Raw genomic sequence first — 23,262 nt, 5'->3', positions numbered from 1 at the left:
ATCAATTGTTATTCATGGAATTCTGTTCTCAGAACAATTTCTGTTGTTACCTAAGAATATTATTACTTGGGTGTTATTAATCCAAAAGGTGATACTCAGATACTTTTGATCTGGAGGTGGGAACTAATGTAGCTTCTTATTTGTTAAGATCTTTTGATAAATGGGCTACAGTTCCTTTTTCTTTGATATCAACTGGAATTGGTTAAAAGGATTAGATTTGTTCAGTAATGTGCTTTCCCTACCTTAATTAAATATACAGTTCTATTCATTTGTATTATTTTAACGCATAAAAGTTATATCAAATAGACAATGAAAAGAGTCAACTGAACATTTCTTTCACTTTGTTTTACAAAAATTTGCAACTGTTAATAGAGAATTTTCTAAATTATTAAATATCTATGGCTATAGGCAATACGCATGATTTATAATAAGACTCGTATTCTCTCAGACAGAAAATCAGGAGGCTTTGTTAATTATAAACACATCCCCCAAATTTATGGGTAACAAAAGTAAAAAACCTTGGCAAATGAGGAAGACAAACCTTTAACGAGACACACACATCTTTGGGGGTTGGCAGAAGACAATATTTTCATCTTTCTAAAGTCATCTGTGGTGGTATTAGAGAGTTTGCAGTCATTTAATATTTTAGTCTTCACATTACGCAGTCATATTTTAGAGCATGGTTATTCTGGCAAAGGAGTAGTTTTCTTTCATTTATTTAGTCAGTATAAATATGTATGGAACACTGAATGTGCAGCACTGGTACTGGTGAAAAGCAGTCTAATACATATATTCAACTAGAAAGGTTGACTGAGTCAGAAATAGCCCCTTTGTTTCTCCTTGGGCCTCCCAATGGTGATGGAATATCTTTTCAGGATGTCTCAGTAGTGCTCATTCATGCATTGATGAGTTGGACAAATGCAGTCATAGTACTCACTGTTCTGTGCTGATGTTTCTACCCAGTTCTAAACTCCCTTTCAGCTTGATCAAATGTTCAGACCTAGGCTACATGGAGATCTCAATGCTACTGTCACCTCATGCTATCATTTAAGGTCTCCTGGATTTATTCTCTGCTCCTCTCCCACGTAGCCATCTGTTTTTTGCAACGATATTGTTTGTGCTTATTGTATATATGTAGGTTCTGACTCTGCCAAGCACTGAATATCTTTCACAAAGTAAGTCATGGTTCCCCAGATGCAAGTTTAGAGTTCAGTGGGAGGGAAGAATGAGGGTCTCCCAGGTACAGACATTAGATAGTGCAGCCAGCCTCAAGTAGGCTGTTTCTAGACTATGGGTACACTTGGTTAATACTCTCATGATACTTATATAATAGTGTACGCTGGTAACAATCAGGTCTCAAAACAGTGCATGTGAAGCTCTTGCCAATTTCCATGGTGTAAATACTATCACCATAGTCAATTTCAATCTACCGATATGAAGTCATTGAACACAAATTAGGGAGGAGATAAAAATATTGAGGAAACAGCACAGCATTTTTTAATGTTTCTACTGAACATGTATAATGGGTATAAATAATTTCTAGAGGGTAAATGACATTAAGATAATTTGGAAGTTGTGAGTTTTGAAAATTTGTTGCCTTTGTTTAACATGATTTATTCAGCTACATTTATGAAATTGAATTTTTAGTTATGACTGTGATCAACAATTGATCTTTAAAATGACTTGAAGACTATCAATCACCTGTTAATGGCCAAGTTAGTTTCAGCATGATACTGTGCCAGGTACAAAGTATTGCATATTATAATTTTTATTAGAATTTACTTATTTATTTGAGACGCATACACAGACACACATATAGAGAGAAAACGAGAGAGAGAGAGAGAGAGAGAGAGAGAGAGAGAGAGAAAATATCCTATCTTCCCATGCACTAGCTTGCTCTCCAAATGTTTGCAATAGCTGGGGTTGGGCCAGGTCAAGGCTAGGAGATTGGAATTCAGTCCACAACTTCCCTGTAAGTGCCAGTAGGCGAAGAACTTAAGAAATTCTCTGTTTCCCCAACAGGTGCACCTTAGCAAAGCTGGAATTGAGCAAAGAATTGGGACTGAACCTAGGTACTCTGACATCAGATGCAGTGTATCAAGGGGCATCTTAACTGCTGGTCCATATACCTACCCCTGTATAGCTTTCAAGCTGAGTGTGTCCCCCCCATCAGGTTGTAGGATGTGACTTGTATGTGTGTCCTCTGACTCCTACCCTCTACAGAGTCAGGGTTGTCATTAATTCCTGAGCTTTCATTCATCTCAATGTTTCATTCAATTCAGTGTGTACAAAGGGTCCTTTATTTTGAATATTAAGCCTAAGGTCTAATTTTTGCTCTTATACAAAAGAGAAAACAGATGAATACATATATCATCAGATGGTCTCTATGTGAAGCGTTTGTGAAAGTAACGTATGTCACAGATGCTCATGGTTTGGAATCATTAACATCACATATGTTCCTCTTCACAAATGGCAAGTGTGGCTCCATTTTGAAACAACTCACGCCTTAGCATTAACACCCTTATCTTATGCTCAGGGTCTGATTGTGGCGGATGCACAAGACTTTCTATGCCAAAGGATGTGTTTCAATGGCAATTGCTTTTGCTGGACCCAGACAGGCCTGCTCAGAGCTGGTGGTATTACTTCTGTCATTATCGTGGTCAGTGTTGCTCTGTTCTCATCACCATTCTCAACCAGCACTAGTTGATCAAGGGCTCTCATGTGCATCTCACTGTGACAGATACCATGCGAATCAAGAGGCACCAAGGATCCCTTGAAGGTCAGAGCTCAGAGGCAGAAACAAACATTATGCAAACAAAATGCTGCAATTTTGGTGCAGGAGATGTGTCTGCAGCTGTGGCTGAGATCCCAGAAGATAGAGGCTCTCCTTGGGAGGGAAAGAGCAATGAGAGCAGGTCTATCAGCCGAGGGTATTGAGTGGAATCAAGCCAAGGAGGAAGATGAAGGTTGTGGGGAGGGAGAGGGGGGAGGTTTTGAGGGAGTGGAGAAGGTGGGGGAGAGAGTCACAGAGACACAGTAAAGACAGTGAGACAGAAGAGAGGGAGAGGAGGGATGGAGAAGGAGTGACAAAGAAGAGAAATAGCAGAAGGATACAGAAGGGAAAAACAGTGAGGTGGGCTTTGAGGTGTTAGGTAAAAGGAAGGAATCCCTTGAAGTCTTTCAGTTATGTCCTTCCTCTCCTTTCTGTTCCTCCATCCTTTAGCACACTCAGTGCACAGACTAATCGCTGAACTAAGACGACTTAGTGCCCTAACCCACCTGGCATTGTAGGTTATTTCCTGAGTGACTCCAGGAAGAGTTTGCACTCCAGCCCAGTAGAACCAGTGTCATTAGGATGTTTCCACACTTCTGCCTTTTTTTTTTTTGGCTGGAAGTCGTCTAGTACCTGTCTTAATGCAGGGCACTGCTGTAAATCCTCTGGAAAGGGTACAAAGTGGGTCCTTGGATCTCAAGGGTGTTTTATCCAAGAGAGGCAAGCCTGGTTTTGGGGCTGCCCAGTCATCAAGCACAAATACAATGAAGGTTCTGCTGGCCTAGTTTCATATATCCTCTATTGATGTCTTAGATCCTAGAGACAACAGACTCTCACTTCTGTAGCATTAATTTTCTTCATATCTTTTTTTCCTGGGGAGTCAGAGAGTTAATTTAGAAGCCTAGTTCTCTGTGAGGGTACCAAGAGAATTTCTGTTAAAGTGAAAATTGACACATTTTTATATATATAAAAAACTTCATGCATAGATGAAAATCTTACAAAGGAGGAATGCATTTTCTTCTGAAAGATGAGCTCTTTGACGACCGGGGGCTGTTCCCTTTGATACAAAAATCAGGGCTTTGATTTATTGTCGTCAGGCTGTCTGGGGGCTCTGCGGAGCCAGGGGCAATCAAAGTCAGCCAAGTAAATGACACTGTTTTTTCCTGTAGCCATTTGGTAATTTCCCACGAGAACTCAGAATCCCTGTTCTCAGGGGGCTCATGTTTTCTGTGCTTGCTAGCCCGGGAGGTCTCAACAGAGGCCACCAGGAGGCTTGGCAAACCCCCTTGCCCACAGGATCAGGTGTGAAGTATGCCCTGGGCCAGGCCCCTCCATGAGGGGTGATGCAGACCCCTCCCCTCCACTCTCTGCTTCCCGTACTCTGACTGATGTCTCCCCCCACCAGGCCACAGGCTGGCTTCTTCCCCGTACCTCCTCCCCTTTGTGTCCTGCTCTCTGCAGTGGGGGCAGCCACTTGGCTGACCATGATGGCTTCTCCTCAGACCTTTGTCATGTTTTAGTGACAAGGGAAGGCCTGCAAGCTCTGAGTGTGAGAAGGCAAGCACGGGGCAGGGGTCCTGTAGCCAGGGAGTGTGCAGAGCCCAGGAGATGTTGCGGAGTGATCATTCCCTGACAGTGATCATACTTACTGCTCAGGGAAGCCAGGCATTGCCAGTTCATAACAACCACCTCAATCTTGCTCTGAAGTTCGCTCTCTGAAGGCTTGTCTCTCTATCTCAGCCAAGTGGGACTCAGCATGATCAAATGGCTATTGCAGAGAGGCAGCTGTGTGCTAAACCTCTGATCTTACTCAGGGTTAGGGTATGCGGTAGAGCCTGTGGCTTCGGCTGTCCCGGCTGTGGATTGCGGCTGAGTTTCTTGTAGTTTGATGAGTGGAGGCTGTTACCTGGCGATCTTGTCTGTGCAGGACATCGTGACCAGCTGCTCCCCCAGCAGGATGCCATCCCAGGTCTGCACTGCAATGGGGCTCCTCACAGGGACCGTCCCTTCCCCAGATTCGATCTTGGTGCGCAGGTGCCCACGGAACTTCCTGACGATGTGTTTGCTGCTGTTCACTAGGAAAGAAAGGGCAGTGAGAGAGGAGGTGAAGATGCTGCTTCAGAGACACTGGTGGGGCTGCGACTACGTGAGGCAGGAAAGAAGGGGAAGGGAGACGCTGTAGAGGGCTCTGGGTGTGAGAAGACACACTTGGGATGTGTGTGTGTTTATGGGGGGAGGATTTCACCAACTCAACAGGGTTCAGAGCTGGACTGTAGAGCAAAACTGTGATCAGGGGTTGGCCCACGTTCCTAGAAAAGACCAGACTTTGTGGGCTGTATTGTTGCTGTCACCACTACCAACCTCAGCTGCTGATGTGCAAAAGCAGCTCTGGGGGGAAGTTCATAAAGAAGGAGCACGGATACACTCGTTTTATGGACAGTGAGTTCTGTAGATACAATTTTTATATGCCAAAAATTGTAGTCAGATCTTCCTATCCACGGATTTAACCCACTATGGCTTGAAAATATTCAGGGGGCTGCATTTTGCAGCCCATTGGTTTATGCAGCCAACTGCAACTTTCCTATTGGAGCCTGGTTCAAGTTGGAGTTGTTCTGTATCTGGTGTAGCCTTCTTACAGGCCAGGGAAAGCAGTGGGAGAAGTCCTAAGTATTTGGGTCTCTATTATCCATGTGGGAGACCTGGATAGCATGCAGGGCTCCTGGATTCACCTTGACTCTAGCCCAGCCATTGGAGCCATTTGGGGAGGGAAACAGAATAAAAGATCTCTCTCTTTCTCTCTGTCTCTTTGTCTTTGTCGCTTCATCTCCTTCTTTCCCCTCTCTTTTTCACTCCATCTTTCAAATGAAACGGAATATATCTTTTTTTTTGAAACAGAATATATCTTAAGAAAAGGAAATATTCAGGAAAATTACAACTGTTCCAAACATTTACAAACGTTCCCCCGTCATGTTTCCTTCAAAAAGGCAACAATCTGCATAGCATTTATTTGTTATTGAGTAATATAAGTAGACTTTGAGAGTTGTCAGAGATCTTTTCCATCCTACAACCAATCGATGCTTTGTGAGACTTCCCTTAGGCTTGTGAGTCATCCACAGAAGGGAGAGCCAATGGGATGGATCAATTCTGTTTGGCACAACCATCAAGTGTCTGCCCTCCGGCAGGTGGAATGTGGTTCTCTTCTTTGCAACTTTAATGATACTAGGAGTCAGATGACAATGGTGATGCTTGTGAGGATGCTGGTTGTGGATGGGATGGTGATGGCTAGTGATGGTGGTGATGACGATGATGCTGAGGATGACACTGAGGGTGAGTGAATTTTGTAGAGTGACAACAGGATGGTTCTGACAATAACCTGATGGCAGTGATGGAGATAGGGTGATGATGATGGGATGATAACAGCAGTGATGATGCTAATATTGGTGGCGATTGAGATGGTTGTAAAATGAAAATAAAAAAATTCACATGACTCAAATTATATGAGTAAATCTGCTTTAAATAAAATTTTTTATCCTATGCTGATGGTGGAGGGGGAGTCCCTTTAGTATAAACTTTCTGTAACTAGTAGCATTGGAATGGTGGAGCAGCCAGCACACCTAACAGTTTCTATGATGTTAGAAACTTTATTTTTCCTCTGGGGGGAATTTTCTCAGGGAATATGGTGTTTGTGGCCTCTTTAATGCCCATCAGTTATAATGTCCTATAATTCCCTAGCACTTCAAGCTATTTCATTATTTTTCCAGACCTCAAAAGTTGCCCGTGTTATTTTAAGGCCTTTCTACATTCTTACTCCCTTTCTGCACAACCACTTTCCAGGAAATGCTGACTTTGTCATGTGTTAATGCTGTGACACGAGGGCTAATTTGCCTTAACAACTTGTTTCTGGGAGTTAATTCCTAGTTTTTAGGCTGGGTTGATTTTGCCTGAAGAGCCAGGTGTATGAGATGCTTCTGAGCGTATTTATTTTTGAAAGCGCTGTATCTCAGGTGGCCTTCTCTGGCCCCCATTCTGATGAGCATGATCGCTCCCAGAGAGACTCTGAGTGTGAGTGATCTTGTAGAGCCTATTTTCTCTGGTTCTTTCTTGGCTAATTGCAATAGGCAGGAGGGAGTTGAAGATGCCACTTCAAGTAGAATGAAATGCCAATCCAGCCAGCAATTGCAGAGAACTGAACTTGACTGATAGTGGATTTACAGTGTGCCAGAGATGGTGGAAATAATGAAATTTTAAAATCCCACCTGCTGTGTATACACAAATACTCCAAAATCCATCAGAACTTTCTCGTCAATTCTGACATTGCAAAGCTTCAGATCCTTTGTTATAACATTTACTAAGATAAAAAATTTATCTTTCGAGATTGATGTCAAGGTACAGCCAAAGTTGTAAGGTATTTTCTAAATGTGTTCCAGAGAATTTTATTTTTAGGGGACCATACTAAGAAGATGACAATAAGTGACAGTTAAAGAAATCCACCCTCTAGGGAATTCAGAGTTATTTAAGAATGACACATGGGTGCTGCAATGATAGGAGAGAGAAAAAGACAAACATGGAAGTTAGAAACTATCTCCAAAGCAAAGGAATGGAAGCAAATATATATACCCATCAAATTAGCTTTCAAAGTCTGTATTCAAAAGGTATATCCAAGAATGTGTATCTGTAAAGCAGTCTACAACTCACAGCACATTACAGTCCTTAACATTCCCCAGTTTTAGCCATGTAGGTGACCTTTGCCTCAGATTTTGATGGTAAGCATGTTGATGACAATGACCATGTTGAATAATGGGGCCATTAAAATTCATTATCCCACAATCTCTGGATATTGTCATACTCTGCATGTTTCTGTAATTTACATTATGAAATCTGAACACAGAAATATAAGGAATTGTGCCTTATGTTCCTTGATTTTCTATAGAATTTTCATACGATTTCTTAGAATGCTCTTTTATACACTACATGAAACCGGTTTCCAAAAAATGTACTAGGGACTTAGCATAAAGTTCTAGATACATATATGCCATACTCCTGCTGTTTTTCCTGTCTTCTTGTGGAAGATACATTGGGCAATTTAACTACTCTGTTAAATTCTTGGAAAATCATATTAAGAAGTGAATTTTAGCATTTAAAAACATTTAGGAAAAAGGAATTTGTAGTAAAATTTTGGTATTTTGGTTTGGAAGGAGGACAGAAGTTGTTAAAGTGAATGGCTCTATAACCTTATTCTTTTACACCTCAGCTTTTATTAAAACGTTCTTAGTTCTAACTTAGTACTCCCAGAGCCTCTGAAGAAGTGGAGTCGTCCTCCAGCAGTCTGTAGTGAGCTTCATGGCTCTTGGGTGGAGACCTGTGTCAGCTCAGAGTCCTGAGTGTGCAGCGGCTGTTTCCGGAAGAACCTTCCCTGTGTAGTGCACGCTGTATGCTAGTCAAACTCTTTTCTGCCTTCCCACTCCAAAGTTCTGACAAAGTGCACTACCTGGTCTTTGAAGATATTGTACCAAATCTTCCTGAAGACCTCTCTGTTAATCCAGCAAGGAAATAAGTGTCTAATTTTGACAGGATGTGTTCTGAGAGAGTTCAAATCTAGTGGCTCAAACTATGGCCAATAAACAGAACTTACCCATGGCTGGACACCCCTCCTTGGCTAATGCATCAGAATCTTGGCCAAGGACCATGTGGTAAGACTTTGAACTTGTAAAAATTTCCAAGAGGCCTTCGTAGACAAACTGAGCATGAAAGAAACGGAATGTAATACAGGTCTAAACTTGCAGACAACATATCTCCCCAAATATCTTGTGTCAGTTTGTACTGATATGCAATATGAAGACTTCAGAAATGGATAATTTGTGAGCTATTCAGAGGAATGTTTTGCGGGAAAAAATAAAACAGGAATATGGAATTTCCCAAGCCACAGACAAACTAGGGAAATGGAATTCTATGGTAACAGTAGTGCCATGGTATGATCTCTTAGATGTTGGCCTTTAGGGAAATAAAAAATCAGCCGACTTTGACTTAGAGGGCTCAAGGGACTCATGAAACCTTTAGAGCTGTCAGAACAGCTGTGTGGCCAGAAAGGTCCCTAGAGGAAGGCAGTCACTCAGCAGCTGGTGTGGAGTTAGACATTTGCTCCTGGAAATTCCAAGTTAGACTCGGTTCTCCCATGGGCCTTCCAGTGCTACGATGGTTGCTTTAATGATTGCTTTAAATGGTCTACTCTATTTTCCTGTTATGCTCTGTTCTGCTTCCTCCATTCTTTAAAGGAAGGGGAGCAATCTGGGCCACCTGTTCCAGTTTCCCAACTTCTGTTAGACTTAGTCATGTCCTCATTGTGTCACACCTGTTAAGTGTCTGTGTGTGTGCATATGTGTTTATGCACATTCGTGTAAACTTATGCATGTAAGTATATACGAGTGTACTTCAAAATGTTCATGGAAAAACAGAACTAAAGGGAATTTATTTCAGTGCAAATATATTTTTTAAATCCATGTGTAATTTTTCTGTAGTATTTATTCCATAAACTTCTTAAAGACCCCCACCTGTGTGTGTGTGTGTGTGTGTGAGAGAGAGAGAGAGAAAGAGAGAGAGAACTGTGGCACAACTGCAGAGGTTAACATGCTGCACACCCTAGTGGAGATGCACAATAGCTCTAAATAGGCAAAATGAAGGAAAGAGTAAAAAATGAGCTAATGTCATTATGACCAACCAGGGAAATATGTCAGAGAATGGGCAAGGAAGTGGAGAGAAACTCAGGAGACTGAGAATTCCCATCCTAAGCTTGCTTTGATTTCAATGAGCAACTTGAAGCCCGGATGCAGAACTCAGAGGAATAGCCTGAGTGTGCTTGTGCTCTGCAGCCTCTATGGGTGAGCTTAAGCACATAATGAGGACTTTGAGGGATAATAGATCCATAGATCATAGATGCTGGGCTTCATTTAGGAACTTGGGACTCTGAGCTGATAATGTGGTGAGGCTGGGCTTTCTATGGGTTTAATTCATTGGAGATGACTGATGCTGGCAGCTGAGTTCTTGGAAGAAGATCCCTAACTGGTATTTTCTCAATTTCCTGCAATAAACCTTTCTTGCCCCACCACAGAGGCCCTGGGCAATTGCAATCCCTAATCCACAGCCCAGCCTTCTTTAAAGGGTGGTAGAGAAAAACATGGCCTGGGCTAGCACCACGGAGAGCTCCCCACTGCTTTTGCTGTAATGGGATCTTGGTGGTTTGGAAGGAAATTACAAAAGGTATTCTTGAGCATGTCTCTGAAATCTCCTTTCAAACAGAGAGCAGGGGTTTGGGCTTGCTTGCCCTTTTGGAGTAAATAAGGGAAAAGTGATACATAACTTTTGGCTAACAAGTCAACTTTACAAATTTGCCAAGTGCCTACCTTTTCCATTCTCCCCAGCCTAGAGGAATTGGTGAGGGATGCCAACCTAACTCAGAAAACAAAGCAGGCGATGACATCTCATTTTAGTCTGGTGTAAAAAAGCATAAGTAGGAGAAAAATACTTTATTAATATTACTATGTTTTTCTTGCTACAAGCACCTGCCACTTTCTCAAAAGCACCAGGAAATAAAAGACATCTGTGTCTGGAAGTGAACCTGAGGGTGCCTCCAAAGATGTATCATTTTGTTTTTCTAAACCACTGACATTGCAAGTTGAAATTAAGGCTGGAGAAGCCCCAGTTGTGCTTGATGTACGGTGACAGGGGAAACTCAATGAGCTAGAACTGTCTTTGTGTAGACCAGTGGGAGGCAGGCATGGCTGAGGCTCCTGTTGTCCTCACTTGGCCCTCTTCTAATTCTTCCCAGGGCACAGGGGCCAAAGAGGAAACTGCAGAAACTAGACTGATCCTCAAACGCTTCTCAGAACATTTCCTCCTGGCACCTGAGAGCTCCCAGGTTGGATCTTCCTGATGCCGAACCTTTTCAGACAAAAATGGAAAGGTAATTTCTCGCAAATGCAGAATGGACCAAATTTCGCAATGTTATAGGGTCAGTTGCTATCATGTAGGTGTAGTTTGATGAGCATTTTCAAGGAAGATGAGTCAACTCTGCGGTGTTTTTCCTGTCTCTGGTGTTCATCCTGCACAGTCATGCAGAAATGCACTATGTGATCCCACTGGGGATCTCCTTTTTCCACTGAGGGACAGCTGCAGTCATTTATCACCTTTCTCAGGCCACCCCAGCCTTCTCACCCTTCTATGGGCAGTTCTTTAAGTCTGTATTGGGCTCCCTTTCTTGGATTCTCCATTCAGTTTGATTGTTGCATTCACTTCCCAGTGGAGCGAAGACGTCCCATTATAATTCCACTGTGAAAAACCCTCCCCCCACCCATCCAATTGCTCTCCCAATGGACACATGAGGGGTTGCAGGAAAGTCAGTAAAAAGGACAATGAATTTCTCTGGGCTAGCATTTACTCTGAGGGCTTGAAAAATAGCCTAAATATACATAGGGTTAAAAGAAATCCTCACTATTTTCCTCCGCACCATCTTTACCTGTTGTGGAGGCATGTGTCACAAGCCTGGAGAACAACAATTTGTGTTTTTCCTTTAGAAATTACAGCACAAATGTAACTTTCCAAAGGAGGAAAACTAGAAGCTCAAAATCAAGTCTTCATAACTGGGGAGTCCATGTTTTTAAAAACTTGGATGCCCTTTGATACTTAAACATTGATTTAAGGATGAGATTCTTCATCACACACACATATCCATTTTAGGGGGTGTAAAATATTTTTATATTTTATTTAATTGGAATTTAAAAAAATACAACAAAATGCTGCCTGTGATCAAATCTAGTTGGCAGAAAATACATCTACAGCTATTAACTTTCATTGCCTATGTCAGAAGCTGTTCCAGGACTGCTACCAGAAGGGCTTGGAAGAGCATGAGTGTTGTGTTCACTCCACATGTGTATGTGCAGGTGCACTGTGTACACACGCAGCACCAATAATAGAACTTCATCTCCTGTTGAAACAGAGGAGCCATTACCCCTGGACATATGTTCTTCTACTTGGACACACTGAGGCCGTCAGCAGGTACACCACAGCAGGAACTTAACCCTGTCCTCCCACCATGGAGATAACCAACAGGGCTCAAGGGCACACAGTGCTTTCTTTTCCTCCACATTTACAAATACTAACAAGGTGGGACCTACCAGGGCTGAATTTTTAACAGTGGAAGCTTGTAGTTAACATAGGTAGGCACCTTTGCCAGGTACCATGCACCTGTGGGTTCATGAGCTTTATTTTCCCCAAAGTTGGAAACAAAGACACAGCTAATTTGAATTTTGTTCTCACCTCATGCCACTCTTGTTTCCCATCTCTTTCATTCTGTTCACAACTTGGAATAACTGTCTGACCAAATAAAATGAAGCAGAGTTGTGGCAATTAAATAGCTGATTTTAGGCTGCAGACTACTCTTCCACCAATGAGTTGGGCATTGCAGACAAAGATTTTGTAAGTATTATTCAGCTAATTGCAGGTGCAATGCACTTTCAGCATCTCAGGGCCATGGCCACACTGAACCCAGTGTGTCTGGATTCTGGAAGCCATAACCAGGGTTCAGAGGCAGAAAGTTTTTGTTTGTTTACAAAAGAAAAAGCAACAGGGCCAGAGCTGTGGCATACAGAGTGTGACAGTGCTGGCATCTCATATGGGTATCACAGTTCCTTGTCTGATCCAGCTCCCTCTATTGAGCCTTGGAAAGCAGCGGGGTACTGCCCAGTGCTTGGGCTGCTGCACCCACATGGGAGATCTGGAAGAAGCTCCTGACTCCTGGCTTTAGCCTGGCCCTGACTTAGCCACTGCAGCCATTTGGAGAGTGAACAAGAGGATGGAAAGTTTCTCTCTCTTTCTGTAACTCTACCTTTCAAATAAATCAAATCAATTTTAGAAAGGTAAATATGACATCTCTTACGGTCTGTGGTGATTTCGTAGGGAGAGTTGAGTCTGGCATCTCCGCATGGGGATGTGCTCACGTAGAGATGGAAGAGAATGTTTTCTCGCAGCCGATAGCCTCCTTCCTTTAACCGCACAAATATGGACCGCTCAGAGTCCTCACGCCGCTTGCTAGGGTCACAAAGAAGTTCCACGTCATTTATTACCAATCAAACCAGCAAAGTCCTAAACAGGTGAATATTGTTCTGTCTTGAAGAGCTGCTCTCCAATTTTGCCCCTTCCTATTCCATACTGTGGTTTTTCATTGCATCAATACTTCTAGAATAAGTAGCGATGAAGCTACATGAGTGCAAACAACCAGCAAAGACCCTCTCTTAGTAGGTTCACACTGCACAGAGCCAGCATTTGTATATTTATAAAATTGTTGAATCTTACAGATTTACAAGTGCTCCAAAGGGAAATATTGCACAATATATTGATGACTTGACATAGCTTTCCTGTGCAATACCTGTGTGAATTATAGGGATGGGGTGGGGGGAAGAGACTTTAAAACGAGGTTGATGTTAGCTTTCAGCATGAACAGGTAGGGACAAGAAGGGGTAAGGAACCCACTTTTCCTTTGCAGCCAATCATGAGCCAGGTTAGTTCTGCAAAAACAAAACAAACAAACAAAAAACCCAAACCAAACCAAACCAACAAAACCCTCCAAATCCACCCTCCCCCGAAACCTGGGCTTCATAATCTTGGAGGGACTCAGACTTCATGTTCTTGGAAAACCTCCTCATTCACCCCTGAAAGTCAGCTCAGAGGGGTCCCACCTTAGTTGCAAGACCCTGCAGTGTGCTTTCATGCAAGTGGCTGCGCTTGTATTTTTTTCCCTCCCAGATTTTTGTCTGCTTGCTTCCTTGCCATCTCCTTTCTGCCAGTCTTGCTGTTTTTACATGTTCTGCCCCATTGGTGATGGATTCTGTTTTGCTGGGCTCTGAGTGCTCACAGGCAGCAGAACAGACATTTTCTCCCCAGGAAACCCTGGAGGCGTCTACCAGCCTTTCTGCCTCTGTGCTCTGGCTCCCTCCACTCACCCTCCATCCTCCTTCTGTCCAAGCACACCCCTCCCTCACAAATAAAGAAAGAGCCACTTCCTCTGTGGACCCTCTCAGCAAATGTGCCCCCTGCTGGGTTTCTAGCTGGGGAAGCTGCACAGCTGTGCTTGAACTTTGTTCCATTTTGCTGCCATTGCTGGTGCCCCTGTGCAGGGGGGTGGGGACTGGGTCACAGTTGTCTTTGAAACCCTCCCAGCTGGCGGCATAGTTCTGGGCACACAGCCAGCTCCTGGTAAACCTTGGCCCGCTTGGCTTGCCTGGCACATGCAAGAGGTAAGGGTATTTGCAACTATTTCCAAGCAAGCAGCTGGATATTCAGGAAAGACTCTTTCCCACATTTTGAGAGATTTCCAACTCTGTTCCCCTACATAAACTCTAGCTGCACTCTGGGCAGGCTTCCTGGAACTGACATGGCAATACATCAGGCTGCTGCTCACTACTCAGAGGCGCTGATAAAAATTAATTGAGTGTATTAAGGTATTGCTTTTATGTGAGCCTGTTTGGCGTACACAGGGGCCATTCTTCCCTTTGTGTGGTTTTTGCACATGCTGATGGGAATGGATATGTTGCTCACCACAGCTTCCACTTCCTGAGATTTCCATTATTAGGGGATTTGAGGAGCATTGCCTCAAAGGCTATGGAAGCTCAGCTAGAAGGTGCAAGGGAGGAGCATCTCCAGCAAGTAGACCCATTGCATGGGGACTAAAGAGGCCCCTCCAGGAGCACCTGTGTGTCTTTGAGACTGATGTCTAGGTGCCAGTCTGCCTCTACCTGGAGCAGGTATCCATCAGATCACTGGGAACTCCAATGCTGAAGCATGCTTCTTAGGTTCTCAACAGCCTCTTCACTTCAGTATACTCTTGTTAAAATGCACATAAGTTTGGAGATGGAGGCAAGAAACAGGAAACATCTCAAACCCACCTGTGGATGCTTTAGTCACATTGCCTACAGAAAAAAATCCAGACAATGGGACACATTTGGGAATGTGGGGTGTGGAAACAATTGAGCCAGAAGAGGGCGACCTTGTACAGGAGGACCCCAGAGACATACCTGCCACCCTAATCCAACAAGAACTGGAGCTTGTCCAGTGGCCACTGAGCCTGTGGCTTGGGAATGAGGACTGAAGACTGAAAAAAGTAGCACCCTGCCTCTGGCTGGCATCTTGGTGGGGTTCTGGCCATTCTTGCAGAAGCCTTGAACATGAGGAGATGTTTCCTTGGCTGAGAAACTCTTAGGATAGGACTGTAAGGGAGGCACTCTCCTTGGTGGGAATCATGAAACACGGTCCAGACTGACATGGACACAATATCATCAAAATTGAGCAGATGTGTTGACTTTACCGTGGTAACTTAGCTTGACTGAGCCCCAGTATCCATCTGAGTAACTTCATGCTGTAACTCCACAATTACAACTCAGGTCTATCCATGCTGGGTTGCATGTCATGGAACAACAGCTTCCATCTCCAAACAGAGTATATTAATTTCCTTCTTTCCTTCCTTCCTTCCTTCCTTCCTTCCTTCCTTCCTTCCTTCCTTCCTTCCTTCCTTCCTTCCTTCCTTCCTTCCTTCCAACATGAAGATTGCAACTGGAGGTCAGTGATTAGAAGAGCATTGCCTTCATGCAAATCCACAGTCAGGGGACACAGTTCAGGCTGCACCTGGGTGGGCTGTTTCCCTGGGGAGAACATGCTGTGCCCTGCAGCTGGCTCTGTGATTTCTGCCCCTCAGCAGCAATTAGAGTTTGAAAGACCAACAGGAGAAATGCCTTGGTAAGATGCTGACAGCATGCAAGAGAAAGGGATGGCTCTCTTGTAAAGAGAGCTTTAGCTTGTGGGGTTCTGTAGTGATGCTCTGAATATCTTAATGGGAAAACATCAAATGGAATGACTATGACAGGGCATGTATCTGTGTGTGCCTGCATGGTGTGTACACATAGGTGGAATGCACAGGCAGGCAGGGTGTTTTTGAAGAGACAGGGTCTCCGTTCTGTTCTGTAGCTGCTCACCAGTTGAACTGTGTCAGCAAACCTGTTAAGGAACCTCAGCCCCATCAAAGACCAGCCAGACCCCTCAACCCACCAGTAGAGGCCCCTTTACCTCAAGTGCAGCTCCAGCTGTGCATAGAGGAAGTGAAGAAATGCCCTCCTGGCTACAATCTCTGCATGGCAGTCATTGACCACTAGCCCCTGGTCATTGATGTGCTCTCCGCTGATGCACTTGGTCCCTGAGGACAGGACGATGACCTGTGCCTGCCTGATGTCCAAGCCTGGGGGACACAGAGAGTGGTCAGAACAGCTCAGCCTCCACACCCCTTCCCCATGTTGCGTGAATGGAGGCTCCATGTGGGCAGCCCCGCCTAGTCTCCCTCATGCAGAACCCCTGGTGTGGACCAGGATAATATGCATGGTAAAGTGTGATACATTCTGGGGTTTGTGTTAAATCACAGAAGATAGTAAGGTTTTGCTTTGTGGAGTGGCTTTCAGCTGAACATGCCTAGAAAACAGGCTGACAGTGTTCATGCCAAGAATTCTATTGGTGTCTTAAGTTGAGAACAACCTGCTCACTGTTGCGTTTTGCCCGAGTCATTGCACCTGATGTGCTCTCTATTTATCTGAAGGGAAATGGAGCTCTGTGCAAGAGTTTTGGGAAATGACGAAAGAGACATGATGATGATCTGCCACCAAAAAAGAGACCCAAGGCCACTGTCACACCCAGCTCTGGAGGAAGAGGGAATCTGAACAGCTGCCAGTTTCCTGCTGAGATTCTAGAGAAGAGGAGGAAGAGGCCTTGAGGCACCTGTGCTGCTAATATCCAAATTCTCCTCCAAGAAATTCTGTCACTGCCTCAACATCCAAGGTGACAATGGTATCTTCATTTAGAAGAGTTGCCAATGGAAATGTGTAATGCCCAGGAGGGAGATGAGGCAAAAGACAGGCTCCCAAGCCTGGAGTCTGACCCTGTAGACCCAATTGTAGTTGGGCTAAGACTTAGGGGCAGTTATCTGTGTAACATATGTGTTGTGTGCAGGCTTCATCTTCCTGAAGTGGAGTCTAACTGTCTTTCAGAGCCACTGGACCCAGGGGAGCAGCTGAGTCCTTGTGTTCAGTCCTCCACACCTTTAATTCTAAATACACCTTTCTCGAAGTCCCTAGGACCTGTCCTCCTATTTGCCGGGACACACTCCTGCATGGTGTGCTCCAGTCTTTCCATCCTCTCACTTTTTCCGGGGCTTTTTCCAAGGCTTGAGCACTTGTCTGAATCTCTGAAAGTCAAGTTCTAGTGATTTGGAACAGCTGGAATCTTGTAGTGTGCTACACACAGAGATTTGTACTTTGCAAAAACCCTAATATGGCCTTGGGGAACACAGTTAAGCCTGAAAGAGGTGTGAAGGCTTAGTAATATGGTGGCAGAACTGAACAGCAAACACATTGCCTTCCAGAATCTCATTCCACAGGCTGATGCTGGGGTCAGAGGAGTAGTGTCTGGTGGGTTGCAGCCCTTTGCTCACATCTTTCACATTCAGTAGAAAGTGATGGATGGGGCCCGGCGGCGTGGCCTAGTGGCTAAAGTCCTCGCCTTGAAAGCCCCGGGATCCCATGTGGGTGCCGGTTCTAATCCCGGCAGCTCCACTTCCCATCCAGCTCCCTGCTTGTGGCCTGGGAAAGCAGTCGAGGACGGCCCAAAGCATTGGGACCCTGCACCCTCGTGGGAGACCTGGAGGAGGTTCCAGGTTCCCGGCATCGGATTGGCGTGCACCGGCCGTTGCGGCGCACTTGGGGAGTGAATCATCGGACGGAAGATCTTCCTCTCTGTCTCTCCTCCTCTCTGTATATCTGCCTGTAATAAAATAAATAAATCTTTAAAAAAAAAAGAAAGTGATGGATGGCATGAACCAGTGTGGTACGACCATGTGCACAATGATGCCACTGGGTGTGGCAGCAGCCTTGGGTGGGAGCTTCTAGGACTCCTAGAAGTTGTCAAGGAACCAGGTTTGGTGGGTTTCTGGGATCACAATCCAGGAACTGAGTGTATGGGATGCATTTCATACTTCTTGGCACTTATACCCCAGGACAAAGTTGCAAATCACTAATGGCAGCAGGAGTAGGTAGAGTTTCAATTCAAAACAGCAAGACTTTTCATCCTCCTTGGAGAGCCCCAGGATGGGTGGCAGAGTGGTAGCAGGTTGCAGGCCATGAGGGGTTGTGGGCCATCTGTACCCAGTGGACGCCCCAGCAGGACAAGCCAGTGGAAGCCAGGCTTCTGGGAGCTGCCTTGCTTCCTGCTTCCCGAGTGCTTCAGCAGCTGGACCCAATGTCTGTTCAGTTTCCCTTTTCTCTCATCCAACTGGCCCCACCCACGGTTGCCGCTCCTACCCACATCCATTGCTCTCCTTTTGGCTTCTCCTGTGCTCTGAAGAGGGTCCACTGGTCCTGGTCATGCTATCCACACCCTGTCCTAACTAGTGGAAACTGGTTATTTTGGAAGACATCTGACAATGTCATAGACTAAAGCTACAGAACCAAGAACTAATTCTGCATCTTGGTACCTGTTATCTAACTTCTTCTACTCTGAGAGAAGAGAATCCTCACCAGTTTTATGGGGTGTGCCTAGGGACAGAACCAGCCTTCCACCACCCCCCTTACCAGTATCATCTCCCTTCTTCCTGATCTTTTACATTTTTAAAAAAAATTCCTTTGAAAGAAGGAAAGTGACAGACCCATCCGCCAATTCACTCTCCAAATATCTGTAGATCCCTGCTGTGGTTTGCTTGCCTGATGCTGTCAGGAAACACCTGGTCGTTTACTTTCCTACATTTGTTCCCCAAGCTAGCAGTTACGTTGCTTTATAAAAGCAGAAAAAAAAATGCAACCAAATGCCTTGTGTTTCTTTCCCAAGGAAAAATTTACAAGCAGCTTCTTTCCTCTCCCTGCACCCTGGCATCCTTGTGCTCCAACCCCCTGCTTCCCCAGGGTGGGCTGCCCCTCAGGTGGGGGTGTCCTGGGGTGGAGTTGATGATTGTTTGTCAACAGGATTTTTTACTGTAAAATTTTTATTTTTGATACTTTCTACAAATTTGATTAGGGTGTGAAGGGTCAAGATGTCAACAAGGTTGACACTACAGGCAGCAAAGGGAGCCTGTTGCACACTCAACACTCTGAGGGTAGCTGGGAGCCACTTGCGAGCTGAAAGGGCGAGTGACATGTAGATTGTTGAATCGTTAACGAGAAAGCCAATTTTATGGAGAAATGATTTTACAGATTCCAGCTTCATTAAAGCAGGTATTTAGAGTAATGGGAAATAGCATTCATAATTATGTCTTACAGTGCTTCGATATTCAGATATCTGGTGCCTATGTGGTCTGACTTGGGCAGCTCTTTGAGAATACGTATGGTTGCTCTCGATGCCCTGGCCTGATCCTCCCCTTTTGATTCCATGGAAATTAGAGCCACAGAAAAAAGAAACTGCTTTCTCTTCACCCCTCATTAATTCTCAACTCTGCTTGACTCCAGGCTCTGCCATATTCAGTACAATCAGATGGCTTCAAGAAATGTATTATTTGCTTCTCTAGTTTTCATTAATGCCATCTTCTGTGTACCAGCTTGATGCCATGTAACAGAGGAACCACAGACAAATGAAGGACACGATCATGTCATTTCACATGTATTTAGGGATATGATGCCACAGGCACACATGTCTACCAAAGAAGAGATTGTGTGATGAATACAACATATATGTTATGAATTGAAGGAGCAAATGAGAGGGAGGGAGAGACAAAGAGAGAGGGAGCGGGAGAGAGAGAGAGAGAGAGAGAGGAGAGAGAGAGAGAGAGAGAGAGAGAGAGAGAGAGATTGATTCATATGTGGGAAACCACTGGAAGAAATTTTCCAAGTAGAACATGATGTGTAGGTAGGCACCTCAGACAGAGTGACGGTAGTCAAGGTATGGAGAGGGGAAAGTATAGACATGTATTGGGAGGCAATTAAAAGTCTATTTTGAGGGCCAATGTAGTGGCTCAACAGGTTAATCCTCCACCTTGCAGTGTTAACTTTCTGTATGGGTGCTGGTTCATGGCCCTGCTGCTCCACTTCATATCCAGTTCTCTGTTTATAGCCTGGGAAAGCAGCAGAGGATAGCTCAAATCCTTGGACCCCTGCACCCACATGGGAGACTGCGAAGAAGATTCTGGTTCCTACCTTTGGATTGGCTCAGTTCAGGCTGTTGTGGCCGTTTGGTGAGTGAACCAGAAGATGGAAGAATCTCTGTTTCTCTTTTTCTCTATAAATCTGTCTTTCAAACAACAATAATAAAACATTTTTTGAAGAGTCTATTTTGCTATCAGTGGGGGCTTTGTGTGGAAAAGTGATGGAGTTTAAGCTTCAAAGGAAGGGCTGGAGATCTATTATAGGTGCTACCTGAAGATATTTAATCTCCACAGAATATTAGATTAGATTATCTAAAATGAGCACAGAGTGTACGCAAATTGGACAGGCAGCTATAGAAGGCTGTTTCACCAGAAGGGAGCCTGTCACAACAGCTGAAAGTCTGGCCATTGCATAATAACAGCTTAGGAAATGCTGGCAGGAACGGGCAAGTGGGGAATTAGAGAACTGCCTAGCGCCAGTGATACTGGCAAGTACTATATAGAGATGGAGGAGGAAAAGACATTGAAATAGTTGCTTGCTAATTACATATTTTCTTTTTAAATAAAGGCTTTAAAATAAAGAAGGGCCAAATTCAGGGCTATTTGTCCTGATTTGGGATGTTTTACTATCATTTCTCTCCTCAAAGCCCAAAGACAGGGACTTGGTGTTGTTAGTCAATTTTATAATTGGAAAGCAGAGCTCAGTATCAATAGAGAGATAAAAGCAAGTTGGGACCAGTGCTGCTGGGTAGTGACTGAAACTGTTGCTTGCATCCTACCTAGGCACAATTTGAGCCTCAGGCGCTCTGCTTTCTATCCAGTTCCCTGCTAGTATTCCCGGGAAACTAACACAGACCAGCCCGAAGTGCTTGGATCACTACACCCATGCGGATGACCTCCAAGAAGATCCTGGCTCCTGACTTTGGCCCAGATGTGGCAGTCATTTGGGGAGTGAAATAGTGCATGGAAGACCTCCTGCTCTGTCTCTGCCTTTCTCTTCCTGTAATTCAGCCTTGCAAATAAATGAAACAGATCCTTTAAAAAAGAAAGATACAAACCTAAAAGCATTAGAAGTAAATTTTTCATTAGCTTGGTTTCAAGTGAGCATTTTTCTTAACTCCCTGTCCCATGATTCCAGTGGAGGATACACAGTTGTGATGATGGTAGCCAAAGTATGATTAAGTGCTACATTATGAAATACAGGCCATTCTTCTGGGAGAGAAGTAAAAACTACTCCTTGCACGAATTAATGGCATTTAGGCAAGACGCATCTTGATACTGAACAGGAAATTTTGATAGTCTCCTTACTTGGCTCCTGAGGAATGGAGGTGAACAGCCATTGGAAAGGGGGCTGTCAAAGCTATATGGACAGCCAAAATGCTTTCAGATTCAATACGTCTTTGTATAAATGATGTGTCTTAGGGATAGGATGCCTAGATGCCCAGGTTGGATCTGGGATTCTTTGTAAAATACATTTTTTCTTTTAATTTTTTTCCTCTTCAGGTTTATTTTTGAGATAATGCATTTTCAAACATATCGCATAGTCAAAGGTTTAATAGCTCTGCTAAATGAAGAGTTCAACAAATAAAAGCAGGAAGACTATAGTCCAGCAGAGAAACAGACAAGAGCTATAAACAATAATCAAATGAGAAGATGCTGAACCCTACTCAAAGCACATTTTCAGTCTACATAGTAGTATATGATTCCTATCAGTTTGTTAGACAAATATTTAAATCAAAGTTTGACAAAACACCGTGTTTTTTTTTAATAACAAAATAGAACCAATGTTCTTGAATGGTTAACCCTTGAGATTTGTAGTAGTGGAAGAAACTGGGAAAGAGGAGATTTCACTGAAGTCTAGTCTCTGGCTGACAAGAAAACTCGAATATGTAAGACATCACAGAATTTTCTTCTGTGAAGGCAGGGGTGTTCAGAAGTTGAACTTTGTGACAGTTAATCATCAGTTGTGGGCATTTCCGGCTTGTTGGGTTCCACTGATCAAGGACAGCTAGGGAAGGGGGTGTGTCCAGGAAGGGGGCCTGGATGTGGCACCACCAGCAGTTGCTCCAATGAGTCGCTGACCCTCTGGTAACGCTATTACAAACAACAAAAGGCAAACTCGTATGGAAGCATTGTTCAGTACATGGTAGTTGATAGTCTCATCATTTTCCCCATAATATGGCTATTGCATGTAAAAATAATACCCTGTAGGAAAATATGAGAAACAATCACAGAAAGTATGAATAGCGTCATATCTACAAATAAATAAACGAAGAGCTCTATTACTTCCCTAAAAGCAGTACAGCCAGTTAGTTTTGTAGAAGATGGTTTCAAAGCTATTTACAGTCTTCCAGAGCACATACACTATGGAAAATATTCATATTGCTAGTATGAAATACTAATTGTTTATTTATCTACCTGAGACTGTACAAGAAAGGAAGCTCAGAGGAACGTCACTCATGAATACTAAGAGCTCTAAAAGAAATGCTACCCTTAAATCCGCTGAGGAAAAGGATGGTGTAGTAGGACTTCACTACAAGATGAGTTTATTCCATAAATATTAAAATGGATTACATAAAATGAAATAGAAAAATGTGATCATGATCACAGATACTGAGAAGACATATGACAAAATCCAACAATGACTTCAGATAAAAATTCCATAAAGTAGAATAAAGAGATTTTTAGACACAGATACACACACAGTATTATGCTTGATAAGGAAACCCTGGAGGTATTTCTACTGCACTCAGGAATAAACCTAGAACGTCAACTACAACCTCATGGCTTAGCATCTGTTGATGTCATTGGTCAACCTAAGAGAAAGAAATTAGAGATGCAGTAAGCAGAAAGGAACGGATGACACATCACTGCACAAACGCGCTGTGTTGGTGTATGTGGAGACCTCAAGAGAATCCATTTGAAATACTGCCAGAAACAATAAAAGAGTTCAATAAGGGTGAGAAAGTACAAAGCTAATATATAGAAATCAATAGCTTTCATACATCCACACTACTAGAGAAGACTATAAAGGAAAAACAATTCAATTTATAATAGCAACAAGATAATCGGTGTAAGTTTAGTAAGAAATGAGCAAAACGTGAATTAAAAAAACCCTATTAGAGGGCAGCAGGAATATTTGAACAAAAAGAAAGGCCTGCCATATCCTTGGATGGGAAGATTTAATATATTGTAAAATCTATATATTTGTTTGTAAGGTGAATGTGATTCCAATGGAAATAACCATACTGCTTTATTTTGGACCAAGTCACCTAGTTTGAAAACGTAGTTTCATTATTTGTTTTTGAAACAGGCAAGCTGATTTTGGGGGAAAACA

The 23,262-nt window shown here is 43.6% G+C and overlaps 1 protein-coding gene across 1 annotated transcript in view; it reads right to left on the bottom strand.

The window, feature by feature from the left end:
- Positions 1 to 23,262, bottom strand: part of ADARB2 (adenosine deaminase RNA specific B2 (inactive)) — a 523,417-nt gene that overhangs the window by 36,136 nt on the left and 464,019 nt on the right. Inside the window, exons 5-7 of the mRNA XM_004588466.2 lie at positions 15,881 to 16,049; positions 12,702 to 12,853; positions 4,680 to 4,848 (exon numbers count right to left, since the gene is read on the bottom strand). Of these exons, the coding sequence (XP_004588523.2) occupies positions 4,680 to 4,848; positions 12,702 to 12,853; positions 15,881 to 16,049 (490 nt within the window). The remainder of the gene's footprint in view (positions 1 to 4,679; positions 4,849 to 12,701; positions 12,854 to 15,880; positions 16,050 to 23,262) is intronic.

The sequence above is a fragment of the Ochotona princeps genome, chromosome 10 (genome assembly GCF_030435755.1).
Source record: "Ochotona princeps isolate mOchPri1 chromosome 10, mOchPri1.hap1, whole genome shotgun sequence".
NCBI classification, from domain to species: domain Eukaryota; kingdom Metazoa; phylum Chordata; class Mammalia; order Lagomorpha; family Ochotonidae; genus Ochotona; species Ochotona princeps.
Note: the sequence above shows the minus strand (reverse complement) of the source record. Positions and strands in the feature narration are given on the sequence as shown.